Genomic DNA, 19883 nt, shown 5'->3' on the forward strand with positions numbered 1-19883 from the left:
TTGATGCATGTGCCCCTAAATTCTTTCCATTGGCCAGGCGGGCTGTAGATCAGAACTCCCTGCCATGAATTATGAGTAGGTGAATAGAACCTAAGTAAGTTCTTCTCTAGCTGATTGAAGAGATGTGTGTCAATTATAGAGACCCTCAATCTACTATAAAAAGCAATCACTACCCCACCTCCAACTCTGTTTTCCCTATCTAATTTTACCACTTTATAATTATCGGAGAAAGCAATAGAGATGTGTCCAATGAACTTGTGTTAGACTGTTTTAAGCATAGGAGGTCTGTGTGTTGCATTCTCACTCACACTCATCTTATTACCATCTCTCACATCTCATTACCTCTGACACTCACTTTATCAGGACAATGTCTGGTTTACAGGACTTTTAATGGATTCATAAAGTAAGACTCTATATTCAAATATTTTAATAAACAAATTCCTGGACACAGTTGGGGGTCATTCACCTACTCCTTACTGAATATTATGACATTGTAGGGGTGGTCAATCCTGCCAACAGCATAGTCCCCTTCTGAAAACTTTAAACTTTTATATTACATAAGATCATTTGTAGCCCTTCATTTTAAGGCACTTAAAACTTGCTTGCCATAGCTTTTTTGCAGTCTTTGCCTGACTATATTAAGGCGGTGCTGCTGCTGTGTGGACAGTCAATACTGCCAAGTGTCCCCACATCAAATATCTCATTACAAGTCCGTCCTGACCTTTTAACAGGCATCATATTGCATTCTGGAACTTGACATGTTGCTGATTACATTGTAACTATGAGCTCAAAACCTCAACAGTAAAATAGAGTTGGGTAAAATGCCAGGATTAGCTGAAGGTATCACTCAGCATAGGAGACCTTAGAGCAATTCATTTTGTTGGTATATGAAAAGCCGGGTGTCATATTTTCACCACTATCCCATGTGCATGGTGACAGAACTATTTTCATGCGTACCTTTCAATACACCAAGTATTGAATGTTTTAAGCAGGTTACCTTCTATCAATACTTTCTTGTTAGAAATGGAAGATGAGGTATCAAAGATTTTTACACATTCTGTGTCTGTGGAAGTTGTATGATGGAACCCAGCATGCATTTACTCCACATGCCTCTACAACGCAGTCACCACCACTACTGTGACATTGCAACGCGTTACGTTACCACAAGTCGTTACAAGGCCCGGACTTCGGAAAAGTATACATTCTATTCTAACTCCAGTCTACGGAACAGTAGGGAGGGTGTTGGACTAAAAACTCCAACACCAGTCCAACAATGTGCCCTCTAAAGCAAGTAGTTTTAACAACGTGTGTGGTAAAGTAACAGGTGGTAACGTCACAGACGGGGTGCTGACCTTGTTGTAAAGGCAGATCATTGCTGTGAATGAAGGGTAAATGAAGTTTCCCGTCCAGGCATAAATGTGAAAGTACATGTTGGCCAAGATTCTTATTAGCGAGCCATTTCACCAATTAGTGAAAGAATTAAAAGCTGCCAAAAGATCAAATATGATTTTTATGTTCTGAGATTCTATACAATGTATAACATAATTAGATCAATTCTAAAACATGTTTCTAATCCATGCACCTTTAATTCAAGCACCCAAACTGGAAAAAATAAAAGGAAGAAGAAACAATATTATAGTGACTCTAATCAACAAAATTCAAGCAGAACAATCTTAGACCTATCATTCTTGCTGTTACCTTGTACAACAAAGTTACATTGTGTTGGCCCCTTCAGAAAGAAATAAAAATAACTCATTCTCTCTTACATTGCATTCTTTGAATGACAGTATAGTTTGTGGCTGTGCAGGTGTTAATCAGTGTTTATGTGTTTTCACTGGTAGCTCTTTTGCTTTCAGTGGGATTTTATCAGTTGTTATAGGTTTAAAACCAAACAGGATACCCTATCTATAGCTTACTTAAAATGCAAACCCTCATGCTTGCACAAATTATTGACCTATACGCACATTTAAGAGATTGTAACTTGCAAAGTGAGCCCACATCTGTGTTGCACATTGCAGCTGATCACACACTGTAAGCTTCCAAAACAAACATTCACCTTTTAGTCAGACATCAAAGCCTGCCAGGAATGAGAATATTGCGAACTGCACTCTGTCCCCATGCTCAATGGACCCTCTACTCTTTTAATGTGAGGTCTGCAAGCCAACAGCCAGGATAGTGAACCAAAGAAGTATTTAATTTGAAAGGATGGACACGGGTTGCATACTCACTCACAAGCCAGGCTCCTGGTTTTTACACTTATTGCACACTGTTTATATCTTTTGGTTTTGCCCTGGTACCTCATTAGTTTGGGGTGTGCCCTCATTGCAGCAACTTGACTCCTAGAAATTGTTTTTGAAATGTAGTGGTTCATGATCATGTTTGCTGAATCATAAGTTGGAGTTTGTCTGAAAAACCATATATATCAAAGAGCATCTGATAGAGTCAAACCAAATGGAAAATCTAATCTGAGTATGAGGAAAAAATAAGCCTCAACCAACCTGTAACAAAGAATCAACTTTTTTGTTGATTTCAGAATTCATCTCAGAAGCTCATTACATAACGATCAACTTTTTAAAATAACGGCAGTATGCACATATAAGAATCGAAACTGAGAGCGGACTGACAATCAGCAACCATAACCAAATGAATTAGAGACTAAGACTCACAAAGCCACTTTAAAATGGAATCGAGCAGCTCACAAATGTGGTTGCCACTGGACAAGACAGGGTTTTACAAATGCCAAAATTGAAGGGCATGTTGAGACTTAGTTTACATGAGGGTAAAATCAAGGTTAAACAGTGGTATATGAAAAAAAAGAACCACAACTGTGGTGGCATTAACCCCTTCGCCGCGGCAGGAATTCCGCCGCGGCGCTGGGGGGGTTTGGGGGCAGTTGCGGGTCCGCTGTGCTCGTGACGGAACCACTCCGTCACGAGTCACGGTTTAGCTGTGCTCATGACGGAGTGGTTCCGTCACGTCTCCGCCCACTGCGCTAATCGCCCGCACAGGTGGGGAATTAGCGCCGTGTGGGCGGAGCGGCCGCCAACGGCCGCAGCTTGACAGAACCACTCCGTCATGAGCACAGCGCAACCGTGGCTCATTCATGACGGAGTGGTTCCGTCATGAGCGGGGAAGGGGTTATTTAGAGTTTCACTGAAGTATTTAAAAAGTGATGGATGAAATACTTGAATCATTATCAGCTACTGGTAATTACTCAGGAAATGTCCCAGTACATTGGTATTTTGCACACCCTGCCTCCTCAGTTAAGGACCCAGCCATTAGCAAATCAGACTTGACCCTGCTTCGGTGGGAACAGCCAAGCCTAAACTGCCAGGCCAGGTCTCCCCTGAACCTGAACACATGCAACTCAAGACCAATGTTATCCTTATCAGGGCTCCTCAGTAGGTTATAGCTTGGTTATAATGACACAATGTGCACAGGGCCCACATTTACCTGTCCCACTTAGGGCATCACACTGAAGGATACAAAAAAAGTGATTGATTGAATTCTTGAATTAATCTCCGCTACTGGCAATTACTTGTGTCGCATCCCAGTCTATTGTTTTTTTGCAAACCGTGCCACCTCTGTTTGGACCCAGCAATATTCAAATCTGTCTTGACTCTGCTCCAATAGAAACATTCCAGCCCAAACTGCCAGGCCAGGTTCTCCCTGAACTGGGGCTAATCGCTATTATAATTTATAATTACCCTCATCACTAAATGCTGGTAATTCCTCTAACACAGTTTTTCCATAAAAGCAGCCAAAGTCTCCAGGGGAGAATAAGGAATTGCTGGAGGAATGGAACCCACAATTACTAAATCCCAGGTAAGTCCTCATAAATAAGTATTTCCCTATGCATTAGTATCTATGACATCAACCAAGTTTACATTTCCAAGTGTGGCACTTAAACTTATATATGTATCAGGGACAAACACTAGCGAGGTCAAGGGGTATATTGTGCCATTTCCAGTTCTTTGACGACCACTGTTATGTGACCATCCCTTCATTTTTCAATAAAGTACTCAAACAAACCAAGCAAGTTATATACTGCAGGTGAAGGGAGATCCAGAATGACAAGATTAAAAATGCAAAGCTCATTCTTTTCAAATGTAGATTCATGGTCAATTGATGGTCTGTGTGAGGACTACAGAACACAATAACTTTAGACCTATTATACACAAATATTAAAAGGATGCATACAAAGAAAATTAAATGTTATGCATTTGTAAATGTATAAATCAAGATTTTAAGTTTTTTGGGGAGATTTTGGATGATACCCCACTTTAACATTTGAAAGTGTTACCCAAGATGCAGTTTGCATGACTTATCAAGTGACGAAGCATTGATTCATGGTCTTCAATCTCTTTATTTTACGTGTACCTATCCTGAAGATGTCAATCTGATTTTGTACATCTGTATAAAATCTATTGTTTGTTTTGAATGAAATATAGCTACAAAAGTACAGCAACGGCTCAGAGCTCAATAAGGTGTTTATGTTCACAGTGTGTATTATGTACCCTTACACATTCCAAAATATATTGGTATTGGTTGACTTCTTAAGGTCTACAAGAAACTTTGTATTTACAATCAATTATTAATTTCAAAGATTTCATCCATTTTTAAGTAATATTTACTAATTCTGTGTGCATTTCTGTATTGTACCTTTCGAAAATCTCCATCAACTGTTGCAACATAAATATCATATCTATATTTGAAATAAAATTGTTTTTTCTTGTGCAGGTTGTATCTCTAAAATTCTGTGGCATATGTACTACAAAGGAGTCAGAAGACTTTTTAAAATGTTTTTGGCTACTTTATCACGGCTGCCTTCCCTCATCTAGCTATGACTATTTACTAACCGAACAGCATTTAACAGCTCCCACACCTCCACAAACCGAAGATGAGACAGACTATGACAAAAAGAGAGAGCAAGAGAGGCTAGACAGGCAGACCAAGAGCAGAGGGTAGTGAGGGATAGAAAAAGAACCATAGTGGGAAGAGAAAATAAGAAGGAGAGACTGAGTGGGAGTCCTCACTCTGTACCACGGTGGAGTCGGCAGGCACGCCTTCACGACCAATGTTGATGATGACGCTTGAGCTCTCTGTGGACCCCTCAGTGATGGCTGTGCTGGAGGTGGCATCCGCGAGCCTCTTCACAGGATTGCCATTTCCGGACTCAGTGTGCAGTTGACTCAGCAGTGCTTGTTCACTGCTGTCCATCTCATTGGTTGAGCAGCAGCTGGTTTGAGTCTCATCCACCTCTTGAAGTTGGGGCATCTCAATAAGTTTCATCTCTGTGTTGGCACCAGCACACCCGGAACTGAGGGGCGGCCATTCCGTTTTTCTATGCAATAAAAAGAGAAGAGATCAGGGAAGACAAATGAAATTAGGGAAGATACTAAAACAGGGAGGAAGATGAAGAAACTAGGAGAGGAAGAGCAATGAAAGAAAAAGCATAAAGAAGCAAAACCCGATGCAGAATACCAGAAAGCTTCACATGGAAAAAGACTTAGAGAAAGATAAAGAAGGAAGAGTGCGAGATGTGCTGCTACAAAGAAAGGAACCAAGGAAAACAAGAGTGGGAAAAGAACAGCGCTTTTTAAAAAGGGAATTATATAGGGAAGCTGTGGAACTAGTGAGGGAAAAGAAGTGTGCAAAACTAAAGAAGAAAGAGCGGCACTTAGTGTGAAAGAAACGCATGAAGACAAGGGCTGGAGGAAAAGAAATAAGCCCTGGCAAAGCCAATAGGTCTCATTTTGTTCCCTGCTGACTTTGCCATTGATTTTTAGCCATGTTACACAACATTTGTGATACTGTGAAACATAGTTAAAGTTAAAAAAACAAAAGCATTTAATGTGGCCACCTGCATCGTTTTGTAGCCGTGCGAACCACAAATGTGAGGACTACAAAATGACATGTGCACATTTGTAATTTCTTTTTAGCTACCGATCCAAGCCGGATCGATAACTAAAAAGAAATAAAACAAGCAAAAGTGTAGGCAGGGGAATGGAAGCAGCTTGAGGAGGGGGGAATGGTGAAGCAACATGGGGACGGTGTGGGGCAAATGGCGAAGCAACACGGGGGCTGGTCAGGGAAACACTGAATCAAGTTGCCAGGCTTAGCTGCTAGGAAAACTGTATTTTTCAGTACCATTGAGCCTACTTTGGTCTATTAGTTGTGCTAATAATTGGCAATCCAATATCATACATTACCTTAAACTCTGTCCGTGTGATGATCATGAGCACAAATTACCTGCTTGAAGGACCGTCCTGCTCGCCTTGCTCCTGAGCCATGCCAGGTTTCTCTTCGTTTCTTCTCTCGAGCCCCTCCTGTACTCCCTCAGCTGGAGACACTTCATCCAGACCTCTTTCTCGACTGGCTGAGGTGCTATCTGAGGTCCCACCAGAGACCTCTCGGCTTTCCCTCGCTTTTCGATGCCTACTACGCCGTTGACTCTGTCTACGCCGTACCACATCTTCAACTGTCATGCCTTCATGTTCACGGCCCTCACAGTTCCCATGATAGGATTTGTGGCGCCAGTGCTCTTTCTTGGTTCTGAGGGAGGGACTCCCCAAGCCTTCAGAGGTGCTTAGGCTGGGGTGGATGTTTAACGAGTCATCTGGGGTCTTCTCTGCTGGCAATTCTTCCCTTAGCATTGGCCCTTCACCCTTCTCAGTAACAGGGCCATGTAGAACATGGGTCTTCCGGTAGAGGCTGGACTGTGGGTTCAGGCCAGCTGGCTCCTCATTCTCTATGGCCTCCTGGCTGTTCATCTGCATGTGGCGGCGCAGCTGGCTGGTGCGCTGTTCCCAAACAGACATTGTGTGTCTCTTCCGTCGATCCTTCCTAGGAACGAGAACCGGAGATGCATTAATCTGCCCGCCCAACATGATTGGAGAAGGAAGGGATCTCAGAAGAAATGGATGAGCACACAAAAGACTGAACAGGAAAACACATTATAATGCCAGACAAACACATATACAACTGCATGCGGGATAAATCCCAATGTTCATGTTGACACCTAAAGAGACAGATACCAGCAGACAATGACTTACTTCTCAATCGATGGATTATGGTTTTTGAGACTATCAATCCAACTCTGCCTCAACGACGCAACGTCTAAATCAAGTAGAAGTGATCAGAGTGTCCGACTGCCTCGATTAACAAATAGGGGCTTCCGAAAGTACTGGAAAGGAGTCTGTGCCAATGTATTGACACTCATGGGCTTCGCACAAGTCAATAAAAGCTAAAGATCACGATGAGGGTCAATTCCACTATTAACAAATAGGTAAAGATTATTTTAAGCCTCCAAACTCTTCTAGATTTAGAGTCAAGAAGTGTGAGCAAAGCTCAGAGAAGACCAATTGCCTGTTTATGTATAGCAGATGGACAAATGGCCATGGGCAAAGGACTATTGGTGCCAACAGCCCAACACCAACTGCAGGACACTAAAACTGTGAGATCATTTATGCCTAATAACTATCAGTATATAAGACTCTTGTTTCCTGGCATATGAACTCTCACATTCAACAAATTTGAAAGAAAAAGCTAAGTATCCTACACTTTAGCGATCTGATGAGAAAGCAAACCCAGGCGTTGATGTGTTTCCCTGCATGCAGCCTGAGCTAGACACAAATACAGGGAAAGCCTATGGGTGTGCCAGATATTGTTCATTTTTAGAAAGATGCTGTGCATCAGAACTTGGCTCACAAGGACACGAAGGCCAGGCAAGTGCAGAGGAAGAGGAATCACACAAATAAACAGCTGGAAAGATGCAGCAAAGGCTAGGCTTGAGGCTGTTGTGTTTGGGTTAGTAGAGCGGTGAGTGTATACCACACGCACTTCCGGGATAGAAACGTCCTAACTCGTGAAATGGAAGACTGAAAATACAAACCCAATTCTCCAAATATCAAAATTTCAGCAATTGGTTCAGGAGCCTCGACAGTAATGGCAGCTGGTGACGTAGAAAACAGTGCATTAGCTAAGCCATTGGCGAAAGGACACATGCACTTTATGGCTCCTTGTTGTTTAGGTTTAACCCACTATTCTAAGTAGCTTCTTGTGTTCTTTCAGAGTAGGGGTGCCCTACACCTACCTACTGAAGTACCTTTGACCAAACACCAGTACCTACTTGTTTGCCCCTTTATAAACGTTTCAAAAGCAATTGGTGGTCTTAAGGACAAATTCACTCGGCTCTGTGAACGTCATGGCAAATATGGAGGGTTCACAGGATGACGTCATCATCATGATGCTACATTTCAAATGGAAATACTTGTGGGTCATTCCCTCCTCAGAACTATTAAATTATCCATATCGGGTTTTGTTGTAAAAAGAGAAGCATACACAGACAACATACTGCGGGGGTCACTGCAGTTGTGTGGTGCTGTTCATTCACCAGAATTTCTAAAGCAGGTGGGAAGAGACAGCATTATAGCTACAGCCCCAAATAAATCAGAAACGTGTGGCAGAGGATACCATCTACTGATATCTGCAGCAATCATGCTGGAATATATCAAAGTGCACAAACCATGAGTTACATAGCACCCCTTATCATATAAAAGGGAATAATCGGATACGTTGCATATCTTCACAATGGAATCAGTATGTGAGCAAGAGGAGCTATCTAAGAGTGGATAGCAACATTCTGCTGCTTCCTTGAAATTGAAGCACAGTTGTGGGAGTGTCATGTTGAGAGAAAACCATCTGTCTAGAGCTGCAAAGCAATCAGGGGAGACTATCGGAGGGGGGCCCATGATGAAGCAGTCAGACAGTAACAGAATCTGCAGCACAGTTCAGGTGTGATCTGAAGGAATAAAACTTAAATTAAAATGGACTCAGGCTCCAAATGACCAGGCCATTCTCATTTGTAGTGAAAGAACCCTTCTGAATGGCTTTTTTTCAGCCTACATCATTGACAGTCGAGCATGTATGCTGACTAGCCATTTTGCTAGTTCTTAGGTAGCTGCTAGGTTACAGACTGTGCCTTTCCGGAAACCGCAAAACACACTGATGGCGCTGGGCAGTGTAGATCAGTTGTGACAGCACTTGGAGACACTATGAGGTCCGTCGTTTTTGCTGCCCTTGAAAGTAAGGGCACCGTGTATTTCTAGGAGATGTTCACAAAAGCTGTGAAACTTCTGTTTGAGATAACAAGCCTGTGTGCTAGATATGCGTAGAGAAGCCAGGTATATATGCATCAGAAGATGGAATAGAAGGTTTCTACTGGATAATCCCACTGGATTGCAGTCAAAGGGCCAAAGGGCATGTTTCACCTTCTGTCATTTGGTAGAGTTCTACGAAGTGTCTTTGGGCTACAGTAAGGCAATGGTGTGGACATTCCATATACCAGCCATAAAGAGTCTCAGAAAGCGAGTTCCAGCAATGTGTTTAGAGAGAACCAAGCAAAGTAACATAATAATAACTTAATCATAGTCAATAAATTGATCAGTGCTGGCACCCAGTGTCTCCTACACATGTATACATGAATACGGGCACGGACATACAACAAAAACAATGTTGCATACACACTTACAGAAGCAAACAGATCCAATGGCAACTCGAAAACACACACAGGTCGGCACACACCATCAACATTTAAACACATACATCGAATGTACCCGTTACACTTCTACATACACAGAGAAAAACACACACGTTACTGTTACACAGACCTGTTGCATGGACATGCATTCATGCTTCTTCAAATCTCTACAAAGATCGGAATCCATATGCACATCAACAGGTTCAGACATATTACAGACAAGTACGCACGTAGACGACGCACATAAGCAAAACAGCAAACAAAAGGACGACAATTCACTCCGACACATATGAAAAAACAACAGTACACACACAACGTTACCCATATACAAATGCATTACAACACATGCACACAGAAATAGATACATAGGCATGAACACAGCAACAAGTACATGCAGATACACGTCTGCATATACACTGAACACACATGCACACATACACAATTTACAAATAACACTTTGGTATTGATGTGAACATGTCAGTCCCTATATGAATGAAGTGCCTTACAATGAACGGAATGTTAGCATCTAATCACACTAAGCAAATACAACATTTCTGCTCTGTTTCCCCTCCCATGCTCAGTCCCTGATCCCCACCCCTTCTATTCCCTCCTCTACACTCTCCTTTTCCTTCAATGCCCCTCTCTACCAAGAATGTTCCAACAATTCCCTGGGTTCCCACCGTACCTGATTCCTGCCTATTATATCCTTTTTATCACATTGCTATCCTGAATGCTAATGAGTCCCTCACTGTCGCCTCACCTGCCTCTCCTAATAAGCCTTCATTACTCCGCCCTAATTCCTTTTCCAGTCACTTCCCCATTGCCATCTCTGACATCTATCTCAGTGTAGCCTTTTATGCCCATCCCATGCTTTGCCTTTCTCCACCACTCCTTGTCTGACGCATTCGGGGCCTCATTTGCTCCATGTCGCAAGATGTTACAGAAACATCAGTATTTCGGATGTATCTGTAGGCGCAAAAGTGGTGCATTGCTGGAGTGTGCCTGAAAACCGTCTCAACTCCAGCAATGTGTCCTTTCACATGGGGCAAGCCCCATGTAAAGATATGGACACAGTTAGATCCTAGAAGCAGCCGCGGCCCGTGGAGGGAGTTCCGTGGGGCGGAAAGGCGGGGCGGGGGAGGGGCAAGGTGGGGGTTACTAAAAACCGGAATATGGATAATTGGAGGTAAGTAAACAATTAAATAAATAAAACGAATTTCGTAGTGCGCGCTGCATCTCATTTTACGATGCAGGGCGCGCAACGAAACTCGTTTTATTTATTTAATTGTGTACTTACCTCCAATTATCCATATTCCGGTTTTTAGTACCCCCCCCGCCCGGCCTTTCCGCCCCATGGAACTCCCTCCACGGGCCGCGGCTGCCTAGAAGTGTTGCAAGTGAAATCTCATAGATTTCACTGCGCCACTTCTACGACCCTTTATTGCGGGGTAACGCCCACCCAGCATACATTATACCTGATGCAGGTAATGTAGCGCAGGGGTTTACAAAGTGACACATCTGCTAAAGATGCGTCACTTTGTAAATATGGCGCAACGTGGTGCATTATTTATGCTGCTACAGCGTCACAAAATGAGACACAACAGCGGCGTAAATTTGTCAAGTGGCCTACATAAATAAAGCCCTCGTCCTCTTCTAGTTCCCGCTCCTCCTAAATTCTAGTAACTATCGCCATTCTTAGACACATCTCCGTGCCAAATCTTCACCTCTTACATACATTACTCTGCGCTCTCCAATTCGTCCTCTCTTTATCCTTGTTGAGCGTGTGCAAAATTTTTATTTTACAGAGGAAATGTTCTAAGTTCTTTACTTTTCCTTGCCTTTCGTTCAATTCGTTTCTGCCGGCGTTACCTCATGCCAATCAAATTTGTAGGAAAAATCTTTTACAAGATGGGTCGAGTGTGATTTTTTCCACTCCCCTTTTAAAATAGCCTTTAGGTAAAACTTACATTATTTTTAACGATAACTAGGAATCAAATCTCTATTTTGTGCATTCTTTGTTTTATACCGTCCAGATAATTTAAGAGCTTTGTAACTGGATTGCAAGGGTGTGTGCAGATGGAAGCTCTTCTGCAAGTATGTACACCCTCTACTTGTAAAACCATCTACTCAATGACTTCACAAGCACTGCTTCCTAATTTTCTCTGTGCCACCGAAATCCCTTTTCTGCCCTCCCTACCCACCTGCTATCAGTTGCTCCCTCTTTCTTATCAATCTCTCTTTCTCCAAAACTCCTCTCCCTGGCTGGATGCTCCTTTGTTCCAACCCCCCCCCCCCCCCCAACTTTATTTTATCAAAACCCTATCGTCCCACTTTCTTCTACATAACGCCCTTCACCCCTGCTCATTGCCCTTCTGCCACCCTTTTCTCTATCCCACCACAACTTCCCTTCATCTCGCATCACCTTCCCTGTTCTCTCATTCTCCCCATTCCCAGCTCCCTCCTACCCCGACATCCCCTCCCCACCCGCTTACCTTTTCCTATTCATGTTAGTATGGAGAGCTGCTGGAATGATTTGATGAACTTTAAACTTGCTTAATCCCAAAACGCTGCATAAACTATTATCAACAGAGACCCTGTAGGGATGCACAGAACAGAGAGGGTGTCTGAGGGGAGGAAGAGACCGTCCTTAACAACCCTACCTGTCCCCACCCGATCCTCGCCCTTCCTAGCAGATGAGGTATGGAGACAATGCTTGAGGGTACAGTACCTACAGCCACCTGCCAGGACTTCCAGAAACCTGAGATGCAACAGGCCCGAGAGCACACCTGAGAGATGCCTCGGATGGCAACACCTGAGAAGACACAACCCATGGAGTGACGGCTTCTTCCATCTTTTCCCCCACACTCCTGTGCCCCTGTGCGTGTTCTGTACCTTTCCATGTCTGCTGCCACAGGCGAAAGCAGACGTACTACCCAAAAACACAAATAACCTTCCGGTGCCAGGCATTTTGGACCAGGCATGCTGTTTTACATCCCTCCCCAGTTTAAATAGTTGTTCACAAATCACTACATTTACAAATGTAGCCAAGTCTCTTGTCTCTTTTCCTCTAGAGATGCTGTTGATTTCTCACTAGATACGTCTTGCACGTGAACTAAGCTTATATCGATAACCATCACAGGGTTGGCACCAATTTTGAGTTTCAGTTTCTCATCGTGAGAGTGTCTCAAACTGAAATAATTCCCCAAGCCCTTCCAAAAACGCACAATATCTTTCATTACCGTGGACACAGAAATGTGGAAGACTTGGTGCAAAAGAAACTCAATTCAGTGGAGGAAAAATAATTTGGGCACATTGTTAAATGTTTTTGGGTAGTACTGCTGCTGTAATACAGTCACTCCAATTTTAAAGCATTCCTAGTGATAAGAGAGCGAGTAGAACACTTTTAGCATACACATGCACAAGGCACAGCATCTAGTTGTACACATGTATACGCAGAAAGCCAAAAGCATGCACACACAGGCATCTACTTATACACACACAAATATATTTTAAAAAAAACATAAAATACACGCAGACATCAAATTCACATACAGACACGCACACTCGATGATGGTTCTCTGCAATGAACCCACCAGGTCCATTCATGAACACGCAGAGGCATTCTATTCCTCTCTCTCACACACACATACACGTACAGTCACATGATGTATACATATACACAGCTACACCTACATACAGACCTTTACACACTCCTACTCAGGTGACACACTTGATGGTATAAACAAAAAATGTCTTCAGCGCATTTATGCAGAACATCCCTTGCACACTGGTGCCTTTCCGTGAATACATCTGTATTCACTGGTCCCCTAAGGGCAGTTGGTTTATATTTCTATCCTTAAGCTATAGACACTTCATGGCTCAAATGCTGACCTGTATCTAACTAGACTTAAAGAACTGAACGTTGTCGGCCTCTGGAACCCATGGACGCATCTGGACAAACTTACACATGCAAAGAGACGTTCATCCCCACCACACACACACACACACACATGCCAGCACACGAACACCCAACTGTCCACACAGCACACGGGTGTGGAAGCGTTTCACATGGATAGGGCAAGCAGGAGCTTCAGTTTGAAACACCCACGGAACAGGCTGACAGCTTCAACCGGGCCCTCTGGCAGTCTTCCCAGTCTCGTGCACCCATTCCAGCCGGGGGAGATATATGTCTTGGTGCTCATAAGTCTACGAAGAACCAGGAGACCCAAGTCCTATGCGGGTTCCTCAACTCTGTGCAAATCACTAATCGTCCTCTGCATCGTCCTCTGCATCAGTTCCCTTGGCTACCAAAAGTGGAAGCGTTTCTTATGAGGCTTAAAAACACCATTGTTAACTGTTACATGAAAAGCAGAACATTCACATTTACATTTAACTTCCCACCTATTTATGGTAGCCTCAGAGCCAGCCCAAATCGTGTTTTTATTTCACTCCTCTTAACTGGAGTGGACAGACATTTCCCTCCTCGCACACCTTACCGTTCCTTTCCCGCTTCTGTCGAGCTCTAACAACAATGTGAAAAGCGTTGCAAAACAATCTTGCGATTTTCGCAAAATGTATGGCCAGGACACATATTTATATTACATAATCCATTGTTATCATGACATTTTCTTAACCACGGAACATTCCCGCCCAGCTGTGGGATTGCCAGTGGGTAGAAACCATTGACATTTTTTCAAAAGGGATACGAAACGCTCTCCAATTTTGAACAATGTAATGCCTACCACCGAAAACATTTTCTTTTTTATATTTCAGTAATAACACATATTAGTAAACAATAAAGACGAACTGAAAGGCAATAACACGTTATAAAAAGCACATGGGTCAGCATTGATGATCAAGCCCTTTTATGGTCTTTCTAGAGACAGATTTACCTGCTTTTCGCAGACAGTATTGTAACCAATCCTTTAATATAAACTTAGTGTGAGCTTTCGTCTGTCTCTTCTTTTCGTGACAGGGTAGCTTTCTTGTCTATTTCAATTCCCTACTCCTTATTCAAAGGCTCTTTTCCCCATTCTTGTATGAGATTCCCAACTCTGGAGCATCTACATTTCATCCTGCTTTTTGATTGGTCGAGGTTTCCCTGCTGATGTCAGGGAACTCTTTTTTATTTGCATTTTTCTGTGCCAAAGTCATTTTAGCATGCAATGGGGAGAACATGTCCTGGTTTTTCCTTTCTCTCCTCTGTTCCTCTCTCCTGCTTTCTCTGTTTCTCTCACATACCCCTGTCTCTCTCTTTCCTTCATCCCTCCCTGGTCATCCTTCCTTTTGCCACTCCCTGTAATCTTTTCCCCACTCACTGCCTCCATATTGCTCTTTCCTCCTTTCCTCATCGCTGATATAGAACACCGTTGCAGCTCGGTGTCTTCCCCCGCCTCACAGTCCCTACCCACTGCTGCGCTATTGCCTCCAGCATTGGCAAAGAAAATAATGGTGGTTAGCCCTCTTGGAAATATTATTGGGCACTTTGAAGATGGCTGCCCGCCACTATTTGGTTCGTCGATGGCGGCAAACAAGTACCGTCAGAGCAAGGCCAGAAGGTTTTGCCAATACTTGTTATTGTTCTAATTTCAAATTTGAAAATTGGAGGAATCAAAGGAAATTGTTTCGATGTGCATACCGTTTCACACCTACGCAATGCCCATGGAACGCCTTCCCAGGGCAGAGTAATGCAATGCAGTGATTTGCGCTGCGTTGCGTTACTCAAGATTTTTGACGTCACTCAGAGCCTCGCAAAGTGACTTTGGGTGGCTTTAAAAATCTGAATTACAGGTTTGCGTCATGCATGTTCCACGTCGCGCACACACGACGCAAGCCTTTCATAAATATGTCACAACGTCTATAGAAAGTCCTTGGCGCAAACCATGGAAAGCTTGGCTTTATACACTTCCAGAACCCAACATCAACCCCAACCAACGCTTTTTTGACCCATAAATCACACATTGCAACAAGTAGAGACCGCACAGTCAACTGTACTGTAAATCCTCAGGCAACCTATCTACTGATTCTCATGTATAGATTTACATAATTAACAGAGCTCATCAAAACACCAAATTAGAAAAAATACAAAATAGTTCTATTTTAAATATTTAAGTATTGTACACACATGTAACATATACATGTCCAGTCACTTCTTTTCTTTCTTCTTTTTGTGCACATTAGCATGTATCACTGGATATATTGTGAGTACAGTCACATCCGTATAAAGTATTCACTAGGGTGATGATATGGGAAGCTATTGGGGGTCTCCTTCAATGGTGTACTGCATGGGAAATATCCAGGTGCTAAGTTCATGGGTGCATATGCTATATCAATGAATATATCTGATCTGTAGAGCTCTGATATTATTTATCAAATGTTTTTCGGAATTACTCAAACCATAGAAATACTGCTCTCCTGATGAAGGCATTTGAGCCGAAACATGTAGAGATGTACTAAAAGTCACTATGAAATTGGAGAAGTGCATTATGCACTCCAGTTGCATCAGATTTATCAATTCTTCTTGATTTCAGGAGATTGGATGTTTTCTGTTATAAACTGAATCACAAACAATCATGTCAATGTAGATTTGAAGGGTTATTATCAAGAAGTAGAGCCAATTACTGTGGATTTTTCAATACTGCTTTATGGAATGAGATCTATGTTCATGTATGGGTTATGATAGATGTGATTGACTGTTATGTTGTGTTTTTAGAGCTGTATTTTTTTAATGTTTTTATATTTATGCGTATATTACATGTGCGTACAATACTTAAATAATGAAAATAAAACAATTTTTCTACTTTGGTGTGTTGATGAACTCTGTTAATTATGTAAATATATACATGTGAATTAGTAGATAGGTTGCCTGAGGATTTACAGTACAGTTGTTCTTACTTTGCCTCAGGAACGTTCCATTGGTGCAGAGGGTCCCCTTAACATATACATTTGAGACCGCACAGTCATCCACAAAGTGTTTATTTGAAGTCATACCTGTGTAGTAAATCTTGCAGTTCATTAAACCCACTTGGCTTTATTACTGTCACAGACACTTTTCAACAAGAAATGAAATAAATACACAACGTCTTCACGGAGTAGTAGGCAGCGAATAAAAGGAAGAAAATCAATTTAATCCTGAAGTAATGAAGTATTAGATTTAAAAGAGCTTAAAGATTTTTTTATTTAAAGTTAAAAACTCAATTGCAAAAAGTTAAATCTACCAGTAATTATTCCCCACTGAAATATTAAAGTAGATTGATATCTGACTGATTTTGAGGACAAAATAGAACAACCAGGTTGAAAACAGCACAGTGTAAATGTAAGATGGGGAGAAGATCATGGGGTAAGATCATTCCCTCTCTCTGGCTGTCTGCCTTTCTAAATATACATACATATTATACAATATATATATAAATATATAAATATATATATATATATACGCAGTTCTACCTACGTTGTGTATGTTCTTGAGTGCCCATGCAGACTACGCTATGTGGGCAGCACGGCCTTCTCTGCGAAAAAGACAGCGCATGAACACATGAGTGCCATAAACAAAAATGACCCCCATTACCCTATGGCTAGACACGTAGCTGAATATCACCTGTATAATAGCTCTCTCCTCCAATACTTTATAATAGAACAGATACATCAGAATTACAGGAGAGGCAACAGAACCCTCCAACTAAGGAAAAGGGAATCTTGGCATCTTCTAGATTTACAGTGCAAGTTTCCAGGGGGACACAACGTGGATGAAGAATTGGGAATACATTTGCATGAAAACTAGTGGGTCTAACTTTCACCCCCGGCACTGTCCCAAACAAGGGCTCTTGTTTGAACATGTTTCTTCTGATATGGAAGTACTGTATATACCGTATGTTCTTTGAGATGTTCAAAATGTCCTTGATTTTAATGAATTCGTACTAAATGATTTGTATTCATTCTTTTTATGTCACAGGGGCAAAGAAAGAGGCCTGTTCTCGGATGGTGATGTCGTCAGAGATCCCTACCCTTTTTTTCAAACATCATGTCGCAGTGGTGGAGGGCAATTTACAGATAAGATCAATTTTATTTTTTCTGATTTTGTTGAGTTAATTTCACATTATTTTAATTACACTCTTGTATCACTAAATTTGTAATTTATACAGAATTTGCAGTTGGTTTAGATTTGATCGCGTTTCTTAGCGGATGCATTCTCATATGCAAGACTTAATGGATTCCTTTTCTTAGCTCTCTATATCTATGTATCCCTGTTGACAGTTTATATTTTATAAACTCTGTCACTATGGCTCATACTCTGAGGGGAAGTGACATTTGGGCACTATGCCTTAAATATATACCTCCCTTTAACGGGGTTGTTACAATTGCAGACCTCTCATTTATTAGGAGTAACCTATTGAGTTCTGAGAATATAGAGTCTGTTGTGAGAAATTAATGTTCTATAACTCTACGGATTGTATAAATATTAGATTTAACTACCACACAGCCCTTTTGACACATTTCAACATGAATGCTCTCATAAGGACTGTGAGCCTATTAATTTCTGAAGAGGGCTACTATTGTATTAGACATTGCAATTTTGTCACATTATTTGAAGTAGTCAATATATTAGATATGCATCTGCGTACAATTACCGTATTTTCTTGATAATGAAGCACTTTGTATGTAGGTAATGCGTATTTCCATATTCCAACATGAATGCCATATTTTTGTATGTGACTTGCAGTTTTCTTTCTACTTCGTCTTCTATTTCGATGGATCTGTATGTATTCTGCGATCACTCTCACATCCGGTGTGTGAGCAAAACTGCGAGGCAGTCGAAACGTGTAACAGGATTTAATAAAACTACCTTTTGGAAACATCCCCTGAGTGATCCTTTTATTGAAATGTGCATATAAATATTTATATATATATATGAAAAAACAAGGGTTAAAAGGATGTTATAGATAGGCAAAAATGTCAGTTAAAACAAAGTTGTGAAAGAACAAAACCACTGAAATTCAACAATTATAGATACCTCACGTAACTATAACTAGTGCTCTAAAATAGCTCTAATTCGCACCCACACCATGCACAGTGTTGTCATCAATGATATAATTTTTGATGTTGCACTGATGTTATCAATTATGTCACAGAACATGTCATGAGTAACATAATATGGGTGGTAATTAGCAGTGCATGTTGAGGGCGTAAGTTATAGTTACATTAAGGGACGAGTTCTAGTTACTAGAGGTAACTTAACTGGTGGTTTTATTCCTTTAAAACAAAATGTTTTAACTTACCTTTTCACCTAACTATAAAGTCCCTTTGACCTTTGTGTTTTTCAGTGATTTTCGAAGGTTTAAAAAAATATTTAAAACGAGAAATAATTACATCTCCTAAGTTTAAGTTTACTTTAACCTTGGCCAAATACATTATTATTGAGGGAGGGGGGTGCATGGCTCACCTCAGTGAAGCTCCAATCGGCCCGGGGGACCCCATATACGGGGCCAAACATAACGTTGAGGGGCCGTGGGTGAATACCCAGGGCCACCATGGGAAGACGTTGCTCCCATCCAGCAGGAGCAGCAGCAATCTGTGCTTGCTCAATCAGAGTTTCCCTGCTCGCAAGAGCACAGTCAGGGGAAACAGAAGTGTGATTCCACCCAGCCGGAGCATTTTCAAAGCTCCCTCTGGGTGGAAGCACACTTCTTACGAACCACTGAGTCCTGGGAGTGTGCTCCCTGGGACACAGTAAAACAGCTGGCCCTGGGGGATGGGCTACCCGGGGCGTTCTGCAGCTCAGGGAGGGTGGCTGTGCGTCGCTTCCCCTCCATTTATTGTTTGGCCCTTTTGGGTTGGGCTCAGGCAGGGGGGCCTTACAATCCTCCCCTAAAATGAAAATAGTTGGCCCTTGCCTGGGGCCAATGGAGGCTCAGGGAGAAGACCCGCATGCCCCCTGCCCTTCCAAATTGCTTTTGGCCCACAAGATGGGGTTCCCAGGGCCTCTTAAAGCTCTGGAGAAGGACCGCACACCCGCATCCCCTTTTTGAAAAAATTGGCCATGGGATCTCTGTAGCCCATTTGTGGCTAGGTGAAGGGGCTGCATGCCCCCTGACCAAATTGATATAAAAATTAAAATGCAGACAGAAGTTCAAAAATCTTTTTTAAAAGTTGATATCCAGTGGGATTCAAATTTATTTTGGCTCTGGGAGATCTCTCTGGGATCTACCCACCATAGGGAATAGGAGCGCAAGGTATCCCTACCCTACCCACTTATAATATTTTTACAAAGTACAATCAGGGCAGGAGGACTAAGTCCCCAAATCCTTTAATGGCTCCCTGCAAAGCTTGCTCCCTCTGGAGCAGG

At 42.1% G+C, this 19883-nt stretch overlaps 1 protein-coding gene across 1 annotated transcript in view; it reads right to left on the reverse strand.

Moving 5' to 3' along the window:
- The window catches only part of CACNA1E (calcium voltage-gated channel subunit alpha1 E), a 1399715-nt gene that overhangs the window by 373621 nt on the left and 1006211 nt on the right, over positions 1-19883 (reverse strand). Inside the window, exons 19-21 of the mRNA XM_085601759.1 lie at positions 12034-12135; positions 6253-6846; positions 5037-5344 (exon numbers count right to left, since the gene is read on the reverse strand). Of these exons, the coding sequence (XP_085457885.1) occupies positions 5037-5344; positions 6253-6846; positions 12034-12135 (1004 nt within the window). The remainder of the gene's footprint in view (positions 1-5036; positions 5345-6252; positions 6847-12033; positions 12136-19883) is intronic.

This window comes from Triturus cristatus, chromosome 4_2 (genome assembly GCF_964204655.1).
Source record: "Triturus cristatus chromosome 4_2, aTriCri1.1, whole genome shotgun sequence".
NCBI classification, from domain to species: domain Eukaryota; kingdom Metazoa; phylum Chordata; class Amphibia; order Caudata; family Salamandridae; genus Triturus; species Triturus cristatus.